Below are 25,305 nucleotides of genomic sequence, written 5' to 3' on the forward strand. Positions count from 1 at the left end.
TGTATTATAGTCATGGGCAATGAAGTATGTGTGCTGAAAATAAAGCTATATTTTCATTACTGTATATCTCATATCTTGAATCATAGTGTGTGTGTTTAGTACAGTGCAGGTCTGCCTACCTCCCATTTGGGCATCTTGTTATACCCCCCCACCAGCACAGGTTTCTCTAAGTGCATGGTCCTCTTCTCTAAAAAGTCACAACCACCTTTCTATAGAGCTTTAGGCTGATCTGTCTCTAACTAACGTTAACAGTTCCTGTCTCTAAATACACAATAAACTAAAAATTGTGATGGTTATTATATCCCCCGGGGAAGTTTGGGGCAGGAAACCTGGGTGGAACCCTCAAAAACCAAAGTAACACAAGGTTAGGGGAAGAGATCCTGCTCTGAAAGGTACTGAGAGAGGGGGAAGAGAGGTGAACTGAGAGGAGGGACTGCACAGCCTTCATCGAGAGGATGGGAACATCCAGGTGGACTGGGAGGAGCCGGGGAGGCGGCCTGATGAAGGGGCTGGACAAGAACAGGAAGAAAGACTACTAAAGACAGAGGGAGACATGGAGGAGGACTTGCAGGAGAGTCCAGACCTGGAGCCCATACTGATGAAGGAAGGAGAGGATTGGTGGAAACCCCCTCAAGGAGACATGGACACCGAACAGGTTAGAACCTAAGAAAACTGTTATAAGTGAATGTAGCAGCAGTAGGTGGGCAAGACACAGTATTGAATTGTTCCTTCCTACAAGCTACGGTGGTTGGAGGCAGTAGGGCTTGGTTGTCTCTAAACCAAGCCTACAGACACTAGATTTAAGGGTTTAAACCAGAGATAAAAGCCTTGAGCTGTGCCTGGAGACTGAAGGGGTTAAACCAGAGATAAAAGCATTGAGCTGTGCCTGGAGACTGAAGGGGTTAAACCAGAGATAAAAGCCTTGAATTAGGCTTAGCAAGGTACTTACTACTAGGGGTTGAGCTTTTTGCAGATTAACAGCAACCACTCAAGCTGTGGCTGAGACTCTAAGTAGAGATGCTACATGGGAGAATTCTGCAGTGGGGAATAAGCTTACGAAGTATTGGCTGAGTTGGAGCGTGGGACATTGTTGACCTGCTCCCGAAGAAGGCACGGGACCACACAATATAGCAACTTCATGAACACACTTAGTTTAATGTCTTTCTCACTTGGCTTGTTGGGTTTCTCTACATGTTCTCATGTAATTCCCTGACACCCACACTCTCCCAGCAGACTATTCTCTCCTCTCATTGGCTGTCTCCCCAGTCTTGTATCTGCATACACCTAAAGGTAGTGAGCTAAAAGGCAGACTAGAGGAGCTAGGTGTCTGGCTCTATGCTTGCAGCGTGGGCAGCAACAGGAAGAGGGGGAGGGGTGAGCAGCTCATAGGCAGCAGCAGTGACTGCAAAGTGGCAGAGCATATGAGTGTAATGGACCCTACAGTTCCATTGCTATTAAGTCCTGGGTAAATCCTTGTACCAGCTAGTGCGGTTAGTGAAGAATAATTAGGGGAGGATCCATTCATGTGCAGCCCCACCCTTTGAGGGTGCTGGAATAGATGGCCCACGAGAGATTGTTTAGGGGCTCTCTGCTCAGAGCTCGGGGGGCAGTATAATTTGCAATTCTGGAGGAAGGTTGTAGAGTTTTGCCTCAGTTGTGTTTTTGGCCTACCTGGGTTGCACCCTGCCTGGGATCTTTCGGAATGGGTCAAGGGCAACACTGCTGTGCTCTTTTTCCCAAGGTGCAGAGTGGTTGTCCAGGTAATATTTTGAAACTTTGGACTTTTTTACGTGGTAGGAGGGTTGCTGAATACCTGGGCCTTTCTTGGACTCGGGGAATGAGGAACCCTTTGTTTTGGATGCCCAGGGCTAGGGAAGATCTTTCCTCCAAGATGGTGACCCGCTGCAAGGAACAACTCCAGTGCTAGTATTTTTGGGAAAAGAAAGACTTTTGATTAATTGCCCAGTAGGAAGATTTTTGCCCTCCTTCCTATCTGGAGCAGAGAAACAGCCCAAGCTGCAGTTCCATCTCATATCCCTCCCAATAAGGATCCCTGTTCTATCAAAAATAAAAATCTACTATCTGCGAGTAAGAACCATTTACATCTTGGAAGACATCCTTCCAGCGTCTTCAACTCCTCAGGAGAGAGAAGATTTACTCTCTGTGCATGGACATGATTTTGGTCATCTTTGGAAGGGGATTTCCCTGCTCACTGGGCCCACCGCTTTACTTAATCCAGGAGGTTGGATGGATCCCTTGCCTGTTTCAAGGATTCCTGCACAGATAAAGGGTAAAGGCTGTAACCAAAGAAGGAAAGGCTGTGGTGCTAGATTCATATTTATTGTGCCATTATTCACCCAACGTTTGAATAATAGAGTTTTATTTTGGACACTAACCCAGTGCGTCCTGAGTAGTTTTTGGCACATAGCACACAGTGAAGAGATTACCTCTTTTTCTCCCAGGGAAGTTTCAGTAAGGAGGAAGTCACCCCCTGCACTGGGCCCTGAAAGTAAACCTTCCTCCTTCCCCCAACCAAAAGGATCCACGCCTGGGTAAGGGGTACAGAGAGAGCTAGCAAGGGTCCCTGCCCCAAAGAGTTTACAGACTCTTTAATGGCCCCAGCCATGCAGGACAGGCTCACCAGGGTGCGGTTACATGTGCTATTGCCCAGGTTTACAATACATATACTAACGATGCCATTTACCGCTTGTTCACTATTTTGCACGGTGCATCTTATCTTCCAGCTCCTCCCTTTCCTCCAAAATATATAAATTGGAGGCTAGCACTTGCTCTCCCTGTGCTTTATGCAGAAAGAGAAGTCTAAGGGTCTTGAAGATAATTGATGGGAAGGGGAATGTTGAAGAGTTTGATGTTTTGTCTCTTATGCATCTTGTTTTTTCTATTGTTTGACTTCTTATAGTTTGTTCTTTGTCTTCTTGTTAGTGTGTTTCTGTTGGTTTCAGTTTTTCTCAAGTTTGGCTAGTCTGTGTGTTAGGGTTTGCAACAGAGGGGTGACACTGGCAAGTATAACGCATGGAAGGGGGTGAGAGAGAGACTGGGTGTATGGGCATGATAGGGGTATGACTCCCTGAGGAGTGGACAAGCAAGAAGAGAGAGGTCATGATTGCCAGGAAGAGCAGTAGAGTGCAGGTCCAGGTCAAGGCAGAGAGAGGAGGACAATAGTGGAGGGGCAGCAGCATAGTAGTCAGTTCAGAGGTAGAAGGGGGGTGGGTGCTAAAGCCCCATAGGCACAGGGTAGAGGACTGCAATAGTAGGCAGAGAAGGGCATGGGAGGAGTCAGAAGCGAGGCCCCTACACACCAACCTGCAATGGAAGGGCAGCAGCAGGAGGAGGAGGAGGCAGGGTCAGGAATCAGTGGGACAGAGCCAAAGGTGCACTTGTAAGTTGATCAAATATAGACAAAAAGAGAATGACAAGATTCTGGAATGCCTTCCAGACAATTATGGCATCCTGTCTGGCAAAGACTGAACATGGAAATCCCTGGCTGCCAAGCCGCACATGAGGAAAACTTTGACAGCCCAAGACATCCATTCAATAATGTCACCCAGGGCCATGAAGCACATTTAACATTCTGTATGGGAGAGACATTCTATGCAAGCTCTGCCTGGTGGAGTAAAATGCTTTCTTCCTGTAGGTTGCACTACATGCAGAGTAGTGCATCTTGAGGTTTCCATGTCAGTTTTTGTCTACGTTTCTTATTTCTAATTTGTGGTCCTTTGCTCTGTATTTGGTAAAGCTCTGTTTCTGTTACGCATGTGTGACCGAGGTGAGAAATTCTGCTATCATGTAATTTCTGGGTGGAGATCTTTAGCCGTCCACATGGTTCTGTTTTCCAATAGGAGGTATATTGATGTTCTGTTGCCTGCGGTATTATTTTTCATATATAGGGTTGTCTCTGTTGAATCTTCGGAGGTAGTGCTGTTATAATATAACAAGTTTGCTACACGGGTTCTGAGTATCTTGTCAGCAGAGTTTTGTGTCATGTCACAGAATGCCTAATATGGAGATAATTTGTGTTGCTGTTACTGAGGTGACACCAGAATTTAAATATATTTTTGTATGGTGAGGGGTAGTGTATCCAAATGGGTTTGCTTTGCAAATGACAGTGACAGTGTTCTTAATTATTTTGGGAATATTTCTATAATTGTTCTTTCATGATTAAAGTGTAGAGTATGCTGTGTAGATCAGTAAAACAAACTCCTGCATTAATGCATTTTGATTTCTATATTATAAAGAAAAGAAAAAAAGAAAAAAAAAACAGGGATGGGTTCATGGGCTTATAGGTATTACCAATTATTAGGCTTTTCAATATTTGATGATAGTTAATGTGACTTTCAAGGCATTCTTCACTTTCGGTGCATGTCCGGCATGACTCCTTGCTTCAATGACAGGGGAAAAGAAAAACTGATACTTCACACATTTCCAGCATTGCCCTCTGCTTCATGGCAGAGAGCTATGCTGCCGCTTACCCAACTAATCAAACTTAATATTTCACTTGGAAGCAGCTCCAGCACTGCTCTCTACATTAATGGTGGGGGTGAAAAGGGAATTAGAACATAAGGTTACTAAGAGCCAAGAGAAACAGTTAAGTATGAGAACAAATGTGTGAAGCTTGCTGGGCAGACTGGATGGACCGGTTGGTCTTCTTCTGCCGTCATTTCTATGTTTCTATGTTTCTATGTTTCTATACCCAGAAGAATGTGAAAAATGTACAAGGATATAAACACTTTTACAAGGCTTTGTATGTGTCTCTGTTTAGCACTTTATAAATCTGGTATGTGCAATGCAAATCATGATAGGCTTCTTTTTCAATAAAATGAATTAGGTGGAACATTTTATAAGCTATTTTATTAAATATTTAGAATTTGCATTATGATTGTATTTGTAAATGTTTGTAACTTTTATATTTACTATTTTTGTATGCCTGTTTTTATTCTGTTCTGTAATTTGTTAAATTAAATGTTGCATACCCCTTTGCTAGGTCCTGAAAAAGTGATCTAGAAATTTTGTTAACATAAATACATTTCTTAGTTTTGATTTTTATGCAGGTTGATACCCATGGGCGAGTCTGAAAAAAACTCCCCCAGCCTGAAATTTTCATATAATCCAGCAATTATTTTTTTCAACCTTCCTTTACAAAAGGTGTTTCTCACTATTAGGGAGATACAGGCTTTCAAATTTAAAAGTCTATCCTCTAAGTCTTTTACCACTGCAGATGCCTTTACTATACTTAATTCAATATTCTCAGAAATATGGTGGTTTAGATCTCTGGATGTCTTGCTAATACAATTTTAGATTTTTGAGAGTTGATCACTAGTTTACTCTTAAATCTCAATGAGGGAGGATAAGGTCATCTCTGAAAAACTAAAAGGTGAATTTTAAAAGAGATGCGTATGCCAAAAAATGTAGATGTTTGCACATCTAGCATATACTTGTGTCTGACCTTGCATATATGCAGTTGAATTAGTCATTTCCTTCGTATGTGCATGTTATAAGCTTTCCTCACTTGTGCGTATAAATGCCAATTCCCAGCTCTTTGAGTAAATGCTTAAAATTAGTAGCACATATACATGCGCAAGGCCTATATTATAACGTGTGCATACTTACGCCCAGGATATAAGATTTCAGTGTATGTGGCCACGTGCCTATATACATGTATATATGGGTATGCAAACTCATTTTAAAATTACTGTCTAAATGAATTCTTTGTTTCAGTCTTTATTGAAGAGGATATAAGGGAGAAGAGCCCAGCACAGGTCAGGATAACTTTTTTCCCTTGTACTGCTCCTTGCTGGTTGCCCTACTCAGGCACACTAACCTCTTTTTTTTTTTTTCCTGATCCCCAGATCAAGATGTGGTGTGTGTTCTCCACCCTTCTTGGGCCATGACCTCCCCCCCCCCCCCCCACCCAAACCCCAATCTGGTGTAGATGCCTGGTTGCAGGGTGCTGATTTGGTGATGTACTCCTCATTTGAGCCATCCCTCCTGTATATGCAGCTGCTTTTGGGCTAGTGGCCCCTTCATTTTGTGCATCTGATGGTGATGGTGGTGGGTTACGATAAGGTGGGCCATGGCAGGAGCAAGTTGTGGTTCATGGTCACCAGTTTCCGAGCAGACATTTTGACACTCAGGAGGTCCAGGATTGTGTGTTCACTAGTAGCTCATGTGGCCTTGTGAGTCATGGGGGCAGGTATGTGAATTTAGATGCTGCAGGGGTTTGCAGCCTTTTAGGGTGCATACTGAAGACAGGACTGTGGGGGCCTAGCAGGGATATCAGCTCGACATTTACTCCTGGCAGTCGAAAGATGTATGGGGACTTGAGATGAGCATCAGCCAGTTTTTGGGACAGGCACACGGCCATTCAGCATCCTGTGAGCATGTGCATGATGGGCTTGGATTAAAAAACAAATCCCCATAGGTCCATTTGGCTCCCATTGTGGCATGCCCTGTGAGCAATTGTGCAGCCAGCAACTATGGAGTGTCAGGCTCCTCTTTCAGAACGTGAGATGTGCCGGGGAGCACTGTGTTTATGTGGGGTAAGCTCCTGTCAACATGTGAGACAGGAACACAGGTCATGGTGGTACACTAGGCTGCACAGACAGTGTGGAGCAAGTGTGGCTGGTGAGTTGAACCCTTCAGGCCCCCAACATCATCTCCCATGGCTTCAAGCATCAATGTGTATATAAAAAAAAAAAAAAAAAAAAAAAGGAATCTTGCTGGCTTCAGAACTGGATGGATGCTTTTTTTTTTTTTTTTTCGCAATATGCAGCTTTCGGGCACATACTGGCAATGGGCAGGGCTACCTTAAGGAGGTTTCCTCATGTTACAGCCATGTTCTTGGAAGTTAGCCAGGTAGTTGGAGGGCCTTCACCATATAGCTGGCCTGGATGTACAGTGGCTGCTCTCTCTATTGTTAATTCTCGATGGCGTGCACTCCATTCCACCTACTGCGCGCCGCCCCCCCCCCCCCCCCCCCCCCCCAATCGATCAGAAGAAGTGGAAAAACAAGCCTTGTGCTCCGGTGGATCTCCTGTAGTTTATCGGACTTTTCAGCATTTAGCTGCAGGGTTTTTGTGAGGACTTTACTGGACTGTGGTTAAGCGTGAACGCCAGCTGGCCAGCCTGTAACACTGTTGTGATGCTCTCTTTCCCCCCCCCCCCCCCCCCAATCGATCAGAAGAAGTGGAAAAACAAGCCTTGTGCTCCGGTGGATCTCCTGTAGTTTATCGGACTTTTCAGCATTTAGCTGCAGGGTTTTTGTGAGGACTTTACTGGACTGTGGTTAAGCGTGAACGCCAGCTGGCCAGCCTGTAACACTGTTGTGATGCTCTCTTCCCCCCCCCCCCCCCCCCCCCCGAAAAAAAAAGAAAAGCCTTGGGTGACATGTTTGTATGGAGGCGAGCACCTGGTCCATGAGTCATGAGCAGACGCTGGGTGGGGAGGTATGGTGTCAACATGACTTGAAGGGGCCCTTTTTGCCATGTTGGATTATAAATTCGCTGCAGTGTTTTGATTGAGGGCTGCTGAGTAGATGCAGAGCCACAGGTTCTTCATTGCTGGGCAGTGCCAGAGTGGAATAAGGCAGGGCTGGCAACCAGATGGGCAGAGGTCCTCTGCATTGGTTTCCATGATTGAAGATAATAATAATTAGGGATGTGAATCGTTTTCCATATCGTCTTAACGATAGAAATCGTGTGGCAGGAGAAGAAAATCGTGTTTGGCACGATTATTTCATTGAAAAATCGTTAAAAATCGTTTTTTCCGATTAGTGCGCACTAACTCCCCGTTAGTGCGCACTAACTCAAAATGATACAAATAGACACTTTCCAGGTCACTGAAGGTCAGTTAGGAATGAATATGTGTTCCTATTGGCTGGCAGCCCTCTTATCTATTGATGTTACCAAGGTTTCCACTGAGGTGATGGTTGGGGGGATGGGAAATGGAACTGGAAACTCATGAACACCAACAGAAAATGAAACAAAGTGTTCACACTTCCCAGGTCAGTAAAGGTCACTTAGGAATGAATATGTATTCCTATTGGCTGGCTGTGCTCTTATCTATTGATGTTACCAAGGTTACCACTGAGGTAATGGTTGGGGGGATGTGAAATGGAAACAGTTGGAAGCTTGACATGTGATGATCAGCACTCACGTGACTAGAACTTCTTTGTTTATTATTTTTGTTAGCAGGCACCTGAAATGCTAGTGCATGTTGAATTTGCCAATTACTGTGCATTTTAGAAAGGTGGTCCTGGCTGGAACTGTACACAGTTCAAATATATGTAATTGATTGTTGGTAAGTGTATTTTTTAAGTAGCCACACTGGCACAAGTATGTTTACTTTTCCTCCTACTTAACTCACTAGCTCAGCTTTGTAAGAAGGGCTTCTCTGCTTGAGTGAGGGTCAGGCAGCTCCCCCCTGTCTGTGAAGCCAGCCTCTCACTAGTAATGCAGGGAGGGAGCTGTCTCAGACTTCACCATCCTCCCCACCCCCCCTCACCCACACACCATTCACTAGCTGGGACATGGGGGAATTCAGGAGTGAGGGTCAGGCAGCTCCCCCCTGTCTGTGAAGCCAGCCTCTCACTAGTAATGCAGGGAGGGAGCTGTCTCAGACTTCACCATCCTCCCCCCCCCTCACCCACACACCATTCACTAGCTGGGACATGGGGGAAGTCAGGAGTGAGGGTCAGGCAGCTCCCCCCTGTCTGTGAAGCCAGCCTCTCACTAGTAATGCAGGGAGGGAGCTGTCTCAGACTTCACCATCCTCCCCCCCCCTCACCCACACACCATTCACTAGGTGGGACATGGGGGAAGTCAGGAGTGAGGGTCAGGCAGCTCCCCCCTGTCTGTGAAGCCAGCCTCTCACTAGTAATGCAGGGAGGGAGCTGTCTCAGACTTCACCATCCTCCTCCCCCCCCCCCCTCACCCACACACCATTCACTAGCTGGGACATGGGGGAAGTCAGGAGTGAGGGTCAGGCAGCTCCCCCCTGTCTGTGAAGCCAGCCTCTCACTAGTAATGCAGGGAGGGAGCTGTCTCAGACTTCACCATCCTCCCCCCCCCCTCACCCACACACCATTCACTAGCTGGGACATGGGGGAAGTCAGGAGTGAGGGTCAGGCAGCTCCCCCCTGTCTGTGAAGCCAGCCTCTCACTAGTAATGCAGGGAGGGAGCTGTCTCAGACTGGTATCAGGGTTAGGGCACTGTGTGCAGGAAGATCACAACACTCCTGGTATTAATAGGGATAGGGCACTGTAAGAGATGACTGTAGTAGATTGAATAAAGATCTGATGTTTCTGCTCTCCTCACACCAAACAAAAACAACACACAAGCAGAGAAGCCCTTCTTACAAAGCTGAGCTAGTGAGTTAAGTAGGAGGAAAAGTAAACATACTTGTGCCAGTGTGGCTACTTAAAAAATACACTTACCAACAATCAATTACATATATTTGAACTGTGTACAGTTCCAGCCAGGACCACCTTTCTAAAATGCACAGTGATTGGCAAATTCAACATGCACTAGCATTTCAGGTGCCTGCTAACAAAAATAATAAACAAACAAGTTCTAGTCACGTGAGTGCTGATCATTACATTACTTTTTTTGTCAAGCTTCCAACTGTTTCCATTTCACATCCCTCCAACCATTACCTCAGTGTTAGCCTTGGTAACATCAATAGATAAGAGCACAGCCAGCCAATAGGAATACATACATACATATTCATTCCTAAGTGACCTTTACTGACCTGGGAAGTGTGAACACTTTGTTTCATTTTCTGTTGGTGTTTGTTAGTTTCCAGTTCCATTTCCCATCCCCCCAACCATCACCTCAGTGGTAACCTTGGTAACATCAATAGATAAGAGGGCAGCCAGCCAATAGGAACACATATTCATTCCTAACTGACCTTCAGTGACCTGGAAAGTGTTTATTTGTATCATTTTCAGTTAGTGCGCACTAACACGATTTAACGATTTTTAACGATAAATCGTTAGAATTTCTATTGTATCGTGTTCTATAACGATTTAAGACGATATAAACATTATCGGACGATAATTTTAATCATTGAAAAACGATTCACATCCCTAATAATAATAATAATTAATTGTTGCTGTCAGACGTCCCAATGAGGAACATATGCAGGGAGAGTGCTGGTAATATAATTCGGGCTGCCACACCCAGGTGGCTATTGTGCAGATAGTGAGAGGGGGGGGGGGGGCAGCTTTGAGTGGCCATTCCCGTGCATGGATGGATGCCAGGTACACATGACCCTCTTTAAAGCCAGTGTTCTTGGGCTAGCAATGATCCCCTCTCAACTGCTTTAGGGCATAGTTGGCAAGTTCCAAGGCGCAGCCCTTTGGTAGAGTAGGGCCAGAGCTGGGATGGGTGGCTCTGCTGGGCACTGGTCATGATGGATGGCTTCCCAGCTGAACACAAGGCAGGCGTGCAATCTGCAGTGTTCAGGAAATGGGCTCCAGGACTGCAGGGTTTGCATCTCCTGGCTCCCTGGTGTTAGAAACTGGATGGTGATGATTGCATTGAGGCCCTTTTGTGAGATTAAATATATACAAAAGACTGGGCCCTTGCATAGTTCACCAGGGTAGCAACATTGCATGGTCTTGGGTCATCGAATGGAGATCCCTCAGCATTTCGCGTGTGGTGTTTCAGGAGTTTTCTTGGCTTCGATTCTGTATCAGGGCCATCATTAAAAAGCCATGGGTACACAGCCTGCCAGTGGCCAAGTTTTAGAAAGGGGCTTGTGTGCTTGAGAGAGAGTTCTGATCCATCCCATTAGCTTATTGTTTCATAGTCCTTAACAAGGGTAGTTATATTCTCTGGGCACTTATTAGAATATCCATTTTAATGAAGAGTGGCCAGCATCAATTTTGACTGGTTATCCAGCACTTGGTCCTTGCCATCTCCATCAGCATGCAACTCTGGTTCCGGATTACAGCTGCCCATATAGGGCAACAGAACTTCCAGTCAGCTATGTCTTTCATGCATTGTTTCTCTACAGCATGCCCCCACTATCTCTGCCATGTGCATTGACGTGCTTCTCATTTAGGATCCTTGTGTAAGTTTGGCAGCCTAATACTCTGAGATTAGTTATAGAAATCATGGGCCATACTGCAGTTCTGGGCTTACTCCAAGGCCTTTCGCTTTCCACTGCTGGGCACGCTTGGGTTCCTATAATGTGTCAATTTTGTAACTCAAAGGGTAAGTCTTTCTGTAACTTGAGTAATGAAAATGGAGGTCAGAAGATATCTATTTTCAGGATGGTCTTTTCATTGGTCCACAAAATCTCTGTACATTAGAATCAGTTGCCGACTAGCCCTCGCATGGCTTTTCCTGGCAGTGACATTTGTGTCTCTTAACCTTTTAAGTAGGTGTACACACGGTGTTTATGTGGTGGGATATAATTTGTATCCACCTACATCTATTCTTCTTCATTATTGCACCCAGGTAGCCTTTTTTGTGTCTTGCCTACAGCAGTGGTGCTCACATCCCATTGCATTAAGACTGCTCAGACATGCCAAATGCTCTGTGCATGGCAATAGTATCAGATCCAAAAGTTTTTCTGCAATAACCATGCGGATATTTTCAGGTTTATGATAGAACTGTTTTGAATGTTGCTGCTGTGTTCTGTATGTGGCTTCTACCATAACATCTCCTGCCTCTATGCTAGTCCTCTGTCCAGTCTGACATTTATTCCTGCAGCAAAGGATGTTAAACCCCTTTTCCTTTTTATTTTCACATGGCAGTCAACATCGATAAGACTTGCCACAACAATATTTCTCAAGTTAAAACATTTACAGATCCCTGAATAAATCCCTGCATATTGTTGCCTCTGTTCGCTCAGCTAATGACTGATCACTATCAGATTTCCAGGTCAGGCAGCACAAAGGGCTCCACCTACAGCAGTACCAGTATGTCAGCATTTTTTGTGTCATCCTTTTTCTTTCTTTAGCAGGTCATTTATGGCATACAGGCACCTGTTACTAGCTGTGATTCACCCCTGGCAGTAGTGCATGTGTCACTTGGCCTTCAGACTGCAAGCATGTGTCGGGTCCCCTATTCATTAGTGATGTTATGAAATTCACTGTCAGCTTTTGGGAAGTAAGATATTTATTGTTTTTGAGGCATTTGGTCTTCAGGTGCCCATTCTATGGTCGTTTGCAGTTCCAGAGGGAGTTGATCTGCTACATTACCTATTCTGGCTTTGAAAAGATTGCCACATACTCTTGTGCCTCCCTGTTATTCAGCCATTCCTGCTGATGTGGACAGTGAAGCGCTAGCTTGTCAGGTGTTTTTTAGACTGCATCCTACTTGTTCAAGACCAGTACATATAACACATCTTTTCAGAGTATTCTGTGGCAGCCTCTAGCAGTGGTAGATCTTTTCTGTTTGATAAGATAATTATTGAATTTGAGCTTATGGCTTTCAGGCACCTGCTTTATGGTTGTTGGCAGGTCCTTCGACTTTGCTGGTCAGTCATTTAACTTTCCTGCCACTGAAAAATTCTTCACCCCCTTGGTATATATGTGTGTCCATCTGATTAAGAGTTGTGCTAGTATTCAGGCAGACAAGTACAGCGATGCCCTGGTTATGTCATTTCCTCAGATGACATGAACACCGTCCATAGTGTTTATTGAGGTGATTTATCCTCTATCTCTTTCCACATCACAGTATGTGCTTATAAACTATCAGGTTCATGTGATTTCTTCCACAAACTATAGCCTTGGCTTATGAACAGGGGTTACAGGCATGACAGTTCTTCTGTATGTACACCTCCTTGCTGCAGTGACATTGTTGCGTGAGTTGCAGCAGATCATTTAGGTTGATTTCATCACTCTTTTAGTTACTCATTCTTGAGGGCAATTTCAGACATAGAAGCATCATCTATCAGGTCTTACAGCGGGCAATCAACGCTCTGCATTTGCCAATGAGGTTTTAATATCCTTTCATAGTGTCCTGCGGCTTTGCAATATATAATACCTCAGCTAATGATTGTTTATAGGTAAAACTATATTTTTCTGCCAGTTTACCTCCCTGCTGCAGTGGCAGATTTTGTGTTCTCTTCATATCACAGAATGCATTTACTTTTACCAGGTTCACTTGCTTCAGCTAATGACCTGTTGCTTCCAGGCACATTAGCTTCTTTTCCAAGTACCAACTCACTACACTGACATGTTTGAGTGGCAGCATGCAACTTGGTGGTCAGTTCTCACTGTAAGTGAATTCAGGTATAGTTATTTTGCACTACTCATCTAGTACCAAGGATGATAGGCAAGCTTCAAGGGATCTTGCAATGTGATACGGCTACATTTCAGATGCATCACCATCTCTCAGGCCGTCTGCCAAACATTCAAGTCCTTATGCATTGGTATATTTATGCTTTCCGTTTATTCAGCAGCTCCTGCAAACTTGCACTAATAGTAATTTATTATCACAGAGTCTCTCTAGACCCACACCTTAGCACATCCAATAAAGGTCTCTCTTCAACTCTGTCATATTGCTATTTGATGTGGGCCAAATGTCAGGTGGTATGAGTCAATTTTGCTTTATAGATGGGATTTAGGCTAGGTGGTCTGAGTTAAGTGCATCCTTATTCTGCAAGCAGTGTTATGTCATCTATATGCTGGGTGGCCCGAATTAAGTGTGTCCTTGTTCTGCAGGTAGCACATCATATCTGATCCACCTAGTGGTACCTAGCAAATATGGCCTTTTACCACCTCTCCATCCACATCAAGGGATCACTTGAACGACACATACTACTTAAGTAGGGCATGGCAATTACTGGATGGGGATGTGGCAGGCTTGTATATAGTATACATTACCATTTTCAAAAGAAGGTAACTTCAAATTTTGGTTCAAGCATCAATACCCTTATCCAGGTTCAGATGGGCCTGGTTTTATTTTCCACAGTATTATGTAGACTGCTTTCAGCATTATTATTGCCGTACCAAGTCTAGAGCAGGGTACCTCAAAGATTTTCAGCTGTACACACTCAGTAATTTCAGATATAGTCACAGCTAGGTTGGTAGGAAGCTCATGGCAAGTGAGGCTTTCCTACCAAAGGCTGTGGTGGGGCTGACCATACCCCAGGAGTGCATGACAAGTACTACGTTAATGGCTGGTCAGGCAAAGAATACCAAGTTGGTATTCCTGATAATACATTGCATGGGTGGGTAAGAGTGAAGATGAGATGCCTGTCAACATTACGGCTTTGACAGCTGGGCTTGGCCTGCTCACTAACCCAGAATCTTGCTGCATGATTAATAAGTGAGTCCTGATCATTTTCAATCCAGGACATCATCCCACCACAGAGAACTTCGACCTGGTAAACAAGGAGAAAATTGTAAGATCATTGGAGGGGCAAGGCTTTGATGGCCTTATGTCTCCAAAGTTGACTTATTGAGCCTTTATGCACTCAGCAGGCAAGGGTGTGGTTATGCTATAGGAAAGTTTGGGAATATATTCAAAAGTTGAATTGTTTATGTAATGCTGTGGCCCTGTTCATTCAATAAATGTCTTTGGTTCGAATAAAGGTGTCATATAGAGTTTCTTTCACAGCTGTGGTTAAAGAAATTGGGAAGGGAGGGTGTGGGAGTGGGAAATTATATAAACTAGAGGAAGTGAGTATAAGAACATGCCATACTGGGTCAGACCAAGGGTCCAGCAAGCCCAGCATTCTGTTTCCAACAGTGGCCAATCCAGGCCATAAGAACCTGGCAAGTACCCAAAAACTAAGTATTTCATGTTACCGTTGCTAATAATAGCCTTGGCTATTTTCTAAGTCAACTTAATTAATAGCAGGTAATGGACTTCTCCTCCAAGAACTTATCCAATCCTTTTTTAAACACAGCTATACTAACTGCACTAACCACATCCTCTGGCAACAAATTCCAGAGTTTAATTGTGCGTTGAGTGAAGAACTTTCTCCAATTAGTTTTAAATGTGCTACATGCTAACTTCATGGAGTGCCCCCTAGTCTTTCTATTATGCATCAGAAACATTTGAGGAGCTGCCCCTCCCCCATCGCCACGTAAAGGGGAGGAGGCCACAACCATAGAGGTTCTTCACATCCAAATCAGGGAGAGGCAGCAGGTGAGAGGTGGACTGGCAAGCACTATTGAAGGTGGGCTGATCCTCCCTCCAGCCTCTTTCTTTTGGCCATTTTGTACACCCACCCCGTCCATCTAAGGATAGGTTGCATGGTCTCTATCTAGTGTGTCGGCTGTTATTGAGAGGATGAATAATCAAGGCATAGGGGTCAGGGCTGACCATGCCACAGGGGCGCATGGCAAGTGCTTTGTTAAAGGCTGGTCAGGCAAGTTAGTATTAGAAAATAAGAAAATGCCATACTGGGTCAGACCAAGGGTCCATCAAGCCCAGCATCCTGTTTCCAACAGTGGCCAATCCAGGCCATAAGAACCTGGCAAGTACCCAAAAACTAAGTCTATTCCATGTTACCAGGGCTATAATCTGCACTTAGGGTGACCAACTGCCCGGTTTTGGACTGGACAGTCCACCTTTCCGACTTTTTGTACAGTATCTGGTTACATCAGTTACCAGATGCTGTATTGTCAGGTTGAGCCAACAGAGAAGGAACTTAGCAGAGTATGTACTGTTGCTTCCCATTGGCCATCAGAGCTCCCACACAGATGCAGTAAACTAACATGGGAGAGGCGCATGCAGTCTGCTTGCTGCAGTCTGCCACTATGTCTATTTTCTGCTACCACCGCTGCTATCCCAGACCCTTCCCCACTGTCTATTTGCTGCTGCTGCTCCTGCCACCACCACCCTCCTACCCCACTCTACTGTCTATTTGCCACTACCACTGTCTCTGCACCCCTTGCCAAGCTTGGGTAGCTGATGGGCCTGAAAAAAACATCTTCCTCCTGCTGCCAAGCATTAGCTTGGTTGGCCTGTCCCACTGATGTGGAGCATGCTGCTTCCTTCCGCTATTCTCCTCTTCCAACTCCTGCAGCCTTGACTCATCACCTCCACATTGGTCAAGGCCCCGGAAGGAGAGAGCTACCAGCTACTAGGTAGAAGCAGGGAGGGACTGCTGTCTAGGAACCAGGAGGAAGGGGAAATGGGGATGCTTTTGCTGCTGGGCAGTTGTCCATGGTCATAGGGAATGACAGCCAGAAGGCGGGGAAGCGAGAGAGTGGGGGTGCTAAGAAGATGATCAGAGAGATGGTGGGCAGAGGGAGAGAATCAAGGAAATAAGATGAGGGAGGGAGCGGTGGGGAGAAGAGAATTCAGAGGGATGGTGGGAAGAGGGAGGGGATTAGGAGGATGGGAAGAGATAGGGGTCAGATGGTGGGACAGAGGACTCATGGAGATGGTGGGCAGAAGAGAGAAGGGGGACAGTTAGGGAAGTGCTAGACAGAGGATGGAAAATCTTCTTGGGTGAGGAGGCAACCAAGAAGATCCACAGCATCTGGAGGGGGCAGGGGGCAGCAGTGTTGGGGGGGGGGGGTCTAGTGATGCCTTTCTTTTCTCTGTTGCACTTGCACTGCATATTCTGGCTTCTTGGGCCTTTCCAGTGTAGTTTTTGTTTGCATATTTCTATTTCTAAAGTGTAATTCCTTATTCTGTATTTGAGGGTTTGTCTATGTTCTGCATACATGATCATGGTGTGAGATTCTGCTAGTGTCTAGTTTCTGTGTTAGGGTTTATACCAATCTGGCTTATTCTCTTTTCAGTCAGAGATGGTTTTCCAAGGCCCAGTGTAGTATTGGTGTCGCTGCTCTTTCCTGGGTAGGGTTGTTGCTGTTTGAGTCCTAGATGTTAGTGCTCTTTTGATACAGTGATTTGTCTCTTGGGGGAAATTGTATTCTTGGTAGGCTGTGAAAGCTTTTATTGGATATAAGTGAGTATTATTCAGAAACTGTATATGAGCTATTGAGATAATATAGGACCCATCTTCAGATGTGAATATCTATATATTTTTAAAATGTTTTGCACACTGTTTTTAGGGTCATGCATTTTTAATTTTATAGGAATTTTAGGCAGTCTCGCATGTTCTGTTTTCCAAATAGGAGGTGTTTTGATGTTTTAGGGCCTGGTGTAATATTTCCAGTTTTGCCTTTTCATTGGTAGGGTTGTTACTGTTTTAATGCTAGCAATTAGTGTAATTTTGGTATGGAAGGTGGTATTTGTTTGTTCATGGATTTCTAGGGACCAAGCCCATATGCAGTACATGTTACAATAGGCCTAATGCCATAAAGGTTCTAAGCATCTATTTTTTACAAGGTTTTTCTGGTTGTCACCATCCACAACAGTGCATGTCAATATAATATACATATTTTGAATGATAAGGCCAATATTCAGTAGTCCATTTAGTGAACAAGTTATCAGGCTAAGATTAGCTGGGTAACTTGTCCTGGATATTCAGTGGGATAAATGTCTAACTGAATATCACCAATTAAATTATCCTGCTAACTTAGGCCATGATTCATCATTCCGTATGGAATGATGAACCCTGCGCTACAGGGGGGTAGGGGGGTGAAGCAGGGGGCGGTTGGGCAATAGCCTGCAGCTGGGCACACCACGGTGGTGCGGTTTTGCCTGCCGTGGTGCGGCTGGCTGCAGGCTATCGTGGGCATAGCGCCACCATAAAAGGTGGTGCTGTTCCCCGTGGTACTGCCGGTGATAATGTTCTAAACATTATCTCCGGCAGCGGTGCTGCCGCTGATTATCATAAGTCCCGCCCTGACTCCTCCCCTCCCCCTAATTTAAATCTTACCACCACGATAAGGCCCTAATGCATGCGGTAAGGGCCTAACGTGGCTTGGAAAATAACCCCCTTAGCTGGTTATAGTTGAACATTGGCTGAGTTGGCCAGATAACTTTGTCACACCTCAGAATGACCCTTTTTTTATCAGGCTAAATTATAGCCAGATAATGATTTATCTGGCTATATTTTTGTCAGATAACTAACTGAATATCCCAAAACTTGCTATATAGACATGTAACTTTTAGTTATTCATCTAAATGTCTTTTGAATATTGATCTCAATATTTTTAGCTCAGAAGTGGTGTCTATTCCTAGTCTGTAGAAAAGTTAACAATCCTATCTGCACCACCATGGTCAGGCACTGCTAGCCAGACCGTGGTGGTCCACTTTAATGAGGAGACTCCCAAGGGCTGCAGACATCCCTCTCTGCTCCTCCATCATCATCATCTCCACCATAGCATCAATTCCCTGAAAGAGGCTCTTCACCTCTTCACCTTTGCAAACTCACAATTCTCATACTTAACGAATATTAATTTATACTAAACACAATAACACACAATAAAAAAAATTTGTTTTAAAGATTTTAAGTGTTATTTCTCAGCACGTCCAACTTACCAGCAGCAGATGAAGGTTCTGCAGTCAGCACCTCTTCCTCTGGACTGAGGTTTACTCAGTTTTTGCTTTCCTATATATCTGTGCTTCTGAAGCAATTACTTCAATGTATATCAAAAAATAATCTCCTCAGAGATATTCATACTGCAAGCAGATTAACAATTAGCCTTCTAAACTAATCTTCCTTCCTGTTTCTAATAGCATTTCCCTTTAACACCTTTTCACATTGAATACTACATTTATAAATTTTTGAAACACAATCAATCAACATTAAAACAAAACAAAGCAGAACTACAGATGTATAACCACAATATTCGATCACCCTATTAGCAAAATAGTGCACCCTATTTGCAAATAATGCAAGCTATTTCCCGAAAACAAAAAAAAAATGAACAAATGAAGAAAATAAAAATTCTAACCCCCCCAAACAAAGCAAAGACAAATAATTAGTGTGCACATCCCTAACAAACACTGCAGTATATCAAAATGGTTGCTATATTTCTTGTTGTAGGCCTGCACCTGTGTTCTGTGGCTAGGCAGAGTGAAGATCATATTTATATCATACTTTTAAGTTTCACATTGAGTTGGGAAATAGAATAATCAATTGCAGCACTCCGTTCGCACTATAACAATAGAAATATGCTGGAACTTTGCACCTGAAATGGTAGATTAAAGAAATTACAAAAAATGATTAAAAACCTTTTCTCTCTTTTAAATTCTCTTTTGTATAATATGCTCCTCTAGGAAGAGACCTCTAATTCCTTGAGTAAGAACACTTGATTTTGCATTCACCTTCAGTTTGAAGGGTCTGACCAGCCACTGGCAATTATCTGGCAATAAATTTCTCTAATCTTTGAGATTAAAAGGAGAACATCTGGAAGGATTGAAATCATGTTTTCTAACATCTAAGGACATATACTTTTATACCAGGCAGGTAATGAATGTTAGAAAACAAAAATAATTGATATCCTCACTCCCCCCAAAAAAACCCAAAAAGAAAATCATGCCATTAAGTAAAAAGTGCAGATCAGATTATATTGTATGATTGATAGTTTTGGGAGAGATTTTGTTTGGTAGTTAAGCACAGTATATTCAAGTTATATTAACCATAGAAGTTTAACTGTATACAGCCTAGCATGGCACATCTTCATAGGAAAAAATTTCTCTTGCATTTGGTATTTGGAGCTCTGTATTTCTTAAACTTTTTTTTAAATTCCAGGTTTTTCCTTTCCCATTGTGTTGACCTGTAAAAGTGAAGACAGCTCCCATCAGGTCCTTCATCACTATATTTAGTGCAGACCACATGCAGTGAGACTAAGGGGTGGACAGGAAAACCTAATGAAGGCTCAAAGGGAATGCATAACAAAGAAAAGAAACAACTTGTTTCAGCGCATCTGAGAAAGATAAATGCATCAGGCCAATGCCTATCATGGTTGAAAGGAAACAGTAGAATGAGCAGATTCAAAGAAACTGGCTCATCTTAAGAGAGGCATCAATCACAAGACAGGGGATAGACAACTTTGGCACTAGAGGTACAAACCACAACTATCAATGCAAACAGATTGTGTTCTTAATTTTGTGTAAACACAGTGAGGGGAGGGGGGAGTTTATGAACAAAGGGACGGAGTGAATTTAAATGGATTGTGAAAAATTCCATGACAGATCAGAATTTTGTGACTGATTGATTTAAGAAAGAGCATCAGTTTTGTGTGCTGACTGGTGTAGGCTCTTTATCCCATCACAGGACATGAGTCGGAAGGGGAGATGAAACAATATGCCCAAGAAGAAGATTAGAATGCTGTAATGGAGATGAAGAATTTTCCATCCTATAGAGCTGTTGATGGTCTGAAACAGGCTGCAACTGAACTATAATGAGCAAAAAATGATAGGCTTGAATACAATTTTTGCCTGGGTATGCATGTGTATGTATGTAGAACTATAGCTAGATATATATATATATATATATATATATATATATCGATCAGTTTCTATAAATGTTTTTGAAGAATAGTTTATCTTTAGGCTCTTAGAAAGCAGGCAAATCTTGTGAAGCACATGCCACTTTTTTGAATAGGGTATACTGCATTCTTCTGAATAAGGACTACAGCAAGAGCGAGCAAAATAATGGAGGTTCAATTGAGTTCAGTTAGAATCAGGTATAGGTGGAGAAGAGAGGAATTTATATTCTGCAAGAACTGAGTGAAAGTCTCTGAAACTCTCTGCTTTCATCTTTCAACAACTTGCCAAATATTTAGAAAATAAAAGAAAACATAAATTTGCTGAAGGAGAGAACATTAAAGCTTCAATATCCCCTGTCTGCTTATTTGCACGCCTCCAAAATTTGGTTAAGTCCAGGCCTTATGGCAAGTGCCATGTTGATCAACTTGCTATTTGATCTTTACTGCTACATTGGCTGTAAATTAAGCATAATCACATCTTTTTGTCAAAAAACAAATGTGGCTCAGTGGCCCTAAATATCTTAGAAAAACCAATTCCTTAATGTAGGTTTTCAAACTGACTGCAACTCAGAAACACATGATACATTATCACATTTAAACACATTAGGCTAAAGAATCTTGTGAATGTCTTTTCTATGTGCAAGGGCCATTGTGGTGGAACGCCTTGCCTCTAGGACTAAAAGAAGAGAGTTCAGAGCTGAAATTTAGGGAATCATTAAAGTCATATTTGTTTATAATGCCCTTTAACTTGCCTGATGAGAAGAGCATATAAAATGTCCTTGACAGAATTACATGCAGCTTAAAGTTATGAGGATCCAAAATTGATTTTGGAGAAATTGAAGCTTATTATTGATGTGTTAATTATTTTAATTGATCTTGTTTTTACTTTTGGCTTTGTTTTATTTTAACCAAGTTATTTATTGCATTTGTTTAAAGTTCTATGGTTTATCTAATTAGATGGGCTGTCTAAACATTTATTTAATAAATTTATTTATGCATTTTCCCAGTACAATTTCAAGAATACTCTTGAAAAAGAAAGCAAAACAGACATATATCAACCTAAATACAACAACAAAGAAATATAATTGAAAAGGGCAAAAATAAAAAAATATATATCTGCATTATCCTAAATTCCCCAGAATAACAGAGAATCCAGATCACTATTCAAAACTGTAATGAAAGATTTAGAAAAAAAGAAGCACTTCATGAGGGACTATATCTGTCTAACACAGAACGTATACTTGCCTAAATGAAAAGTCAGATAACTATCGTAGTTGAAGACATTCCTTCCGCAGAAATCTTATTACTAAGAAAATGAGAAAGCTAAGAGGGCTGAACCCCCCCCCCCCCCCATAATACATCTCTATATTTTATACAACACTTACAAGGTTATTTCAGTATGAAAACTGCCCTCAATTGAACACTCTAGGCCACATTATTAAAATCCATTTCCTTTTTTTCTGAGTTTGTCTGGCTACTTTTGGAAAAACTAACTTTAAGCTGAAAGAAAATCTCAGAACAATGTCTAAAACAATTTGAGAATCCAATCTGTATCCCATTCCAATACAAAAGAAACCAACATAGTTGCAGGTCTATCCAATATATTATCAGAGGTGTCAAGCATGGCGGAAATATTCAAATTACTAGAACCTGGTGAAAGTAAAGTCTGAACACCATGTCTATCATCATTTCCTTTTTTAAAAGGGGGTAAATAGTAGACTTTAGAAACAGGAGGAATGACTTGTTCTGACACTGTCAAGATCTCAATCAGATATCTTTTAAGCATTTTCTTGACAGAAATGAGAAGATTTTTAGGAAAATTGATAAATCACAAATTTCTACTTCTTACAGAGTTCTCCAAGTTTTCTAATATATAGGCAAGCAATTGATTTTCTTTCATTAGAATTTCTTGTAAAGGTTTAACATAGTTAATTCCTCGTTTAAACATATCCAGTTGTTGAACAACATTGACATTAGCAACTTCCAAACCCTGCACTCAGGTCTCCAAATCAGAGTGTTTTGTAACCAAAGGATCCAATTGTGCATTAATATTGTAACCTAGACTTACCATTGCTTCCCAGGTTGCCTCAAGTGTGAAGGCAGTTGGTCTTACCATTGAAAAGCAATGTGAGACGAAGAGTTTCAGCAAGCATGCTACTTGACTGAAGGGGTCTATTTTCAGACAACTGCTGGTTTCTCACACAATTATTACCCCTGAACCTCGGAAGTTAAATAAATCAGTTGCTGTGGCACAACCCTGAAATACCAAGGTTTTTGCCTTGGTCTCATCAGCATCATTGGCTTGCATCGGCTCCAGTCGCAGGGTCTGGTCTCATGCTACTGCCAGGTTCACAGGAGCCATTCTTTCAATAAGGGACAAAGAAGTTAACAAGTCTGGGGAAGAGGTCAGTACAACCTCCTCTTATTCAATCCAATGACTCTATTCCCAATCTATTTGTCCTGCGAACCACATGGGCATTCCATAGGGCCGAGAAGGGTTAGCAGAGATATACCTCTCCTTGGTTCTCCTCTTCTGACCAGAGTGAGGCATTTTAAGGTAAATTCAGAACAGAAATGGAGACTGGTCCATATGGCAGTACTGAGATGCCAACTTGGATCCCCTGCTAAAATCCAACTTTATGTGGCTGGGCATACTTATACATTTTGTAATAAATATACATTAACAATGCTTCTAAGACCAGAGACCAAGATGGCTGCCGACTCAGAAGTGCTGCAGTAGCTCCCTCTCTCCGTATTACCTATTTCGATTTTGCCTGTTTTACAATGCCTCACACCAAAAGAAAGGCAAAGCTGAAGGAGAACACTACTGGTTCTCCCTCGCTGGACTCACTTCATCCCTGGATTGAGGGTTCTTTTGCAGTAATGCCAGCAGTAAGTCTGGGAGCCATGGCTGTTGCGGGGATAACGCTGAGCATACGCTGCCCCACTGGCTGAAGAAATCTCCTTAAGCCTCGGATTGCTGATCACACACTATCTCCCCTTCACCATTTAATGTCAGAGCACTCAGACTTCTTGTCAGCCTCTTCTGAGGTAAGTCGGGAAGTACCAATTTTGGAGGGAGCAGCAATGGAGGAAGCTGGGAGCTTTGTTCCTCTGATCGTGTTGGTGACTCTGGCTTCTGCCAGAGAGGCGTGCCCTATTTTTGGGTTAACTAGAGTGGCTGAATTCCCGGCTACAGCCTTGACATTGGCTCCACGGGTGATTTGGGCAATGGCATTGCATTGAGTGCAGGTGGATAATCTGGTTTTGAAGATGGGACTTGTTAAACCTCCTGTGGTCACACTAGATGTCATATGGAATGCATTGGTGTCTTTGAAGCATCTATTTCTTCTTTAATAAGATTACTCTGGATACTAACCATCGTGTTTAGGATAATGAAAAATTGATTCCTTCATATGGTATTAAATAGGAAGCTATGGATACTTGGGTTGGTTTGCTTGAGTAAGTTCAACATGCCTTGGTTGAATCTGAACAGATGCACTCTAAAAAGCTTGAAAATATAGATAATTCTTTGCAAAGTTTTTACCTAAGGATTCTAAATTTTCCCATTATAAAAATGATTTCTCCTTTAGAAATTACATCTCCCACGTTCTCAAAATTCTAGTGGTAGCGATGCTGCAAGGCATATTACTTGCCACAACTTGAAGAGGGATCCAGTGGAAACAAGCCTCAAGAATCTACTCTTGATCTTGTGGACATTCTTGAATCTTCTCAAGAGACTGATATTTCTAAAAGAGGAACTTTGCTAGTATCTTTTGCCTTCTTGTCTGATAGAAATAATATTCTTAGGTTTTTCTTTTGTAATAGATTGCTTTTTTCCTATGGGCAGAAATTATGGACTTATCCTGATAATATAATATATTGGCACCACGTCACTGTTTTAGTTTTTCAAAATTTTCAGAGAGCCTCAAAACGAACTTGCCATTTATTTCACATATACCAGGCGTGATTTATAGACCTTCATACCATCCCACGGTTTTTGGGCATCTCTGCTCCTAACTTAAACTGCTCATGGGATCATCTTTAATCATTGGTCTTTCTTTCACTGGAATCAATTATTTTTTAAAGGGTTTTTTTCGTTTTATAAAATATGCTTTCTACTTTTTCAAGCACGTTATTTGCTCAAGAATGAATTAACTTCAAAACATTTTCCTTTTAACTGGTAGCAAAGCGTGGTTTGCTTAAAACAAGTTAAATGCAGGATACTTTCCTTTGGCTGATACCAGAGTACAGTTCGACGTGATCACGTTTCACGTGATCCTGATGTTACCAGAACAACCCAACTTCATAGGAAACGATTTCTTTCTATGCAATCTGAGGTGTTATTTAGGGGGCTCAGTTTATTTTGCAATATTAATGTAAGTACCTTATAACACACCTTAATGTAAAATATGTATTCTTTGACCCTTCACAACTCTGGACGTTCCTAGATTGGTTAGCCTAAAGTCACTCTTTTGCAGAATTGGCTACTAGGAATATAATACAGGTGTTTGTCATCTTATTATTCTTTTTACCTTATTTTCATGGAATTCTTTGCTCTTTTTCTTCTTGATCCCCCCCCCCACCCCTTTTTTCTTTCTTTTACATTGAGGAATGTATAGATGTTTCTGTTACCTATTTTATATGAAAAACAAAATAATAAGAACATAAAATGCTGCTTCTAAGATAAGCATTGCCCTCATTCAACTCTCCTGATATGTAGAGTCCTTCTCCTGATATCACCAACTTCTGGAATTGAGCAGACATAAAATGAGTGTGTTCCTTCTTTTATGTCATCTCAAACTAAAGGGCTGATTTACTAGCTTGAGGTAATTTCCATGAGTTAGAACCCCATTTTTGCAAATGTTTGCTAAAGTTGCTAATAAGCTTTGAGCTCATTTGCATCTGTAGCAAACTTTAACAAAAACTAGATGCATGTTGCCATGGCCAGGAATTTTGTGCCTTTGGC

At 42.5% G+C, this 25,305-nt stretch overlaps 1 protein-coding gene across 5 annotated transcripts in view; it reads left to right on the top strand.

Annotated features, from left to right (window-relative positions):
* Nucleotides 1-560: 560 nt before the first annotated feature.
* KLHL4 (kelch like family member 4) overlaps nt 561-25,305 on the top strand; it is a 569,208-nt gene continuing 544,463 nt past the window's right edge. For 2 of the 5 annotated variants that reach the window (XM_029606596.1, XM_029606599.1), the window contains exon 1: nt 640-655. Coding sequence is in view for 1 of the 5 variants with exons in the window: in XM_029606594.1 (XP_029462454.1) it covers nt 599-655 (57 nt within the window). In the remaining 4 variants the exon portion in view is untranslated. Of the gene's footprint in view, nt 656-5,736; nt 5,778-25,305 lie in introns of all 5 variants that reach the window. The other 3 variants (XM_029606595.1, XM_029606600.1, XM_029606594.1) reach the window with 3 other exon arrangements.

Source organism: Rhinatrema bivittatum, chromosome 6 (genome assembly GCF_901001135.1).
Source record: "Rhinatrema bivittatum chromosome 6, aRhiBiv1.1, whole genome shotgun sequence".
Lineage (NCBI taxonomy): Eukaryota > Metazoa > Chordata > Amphibia > Gymnophiona > Rhinatrematidae > Rhinatrema > Rhinatrema bivittatum.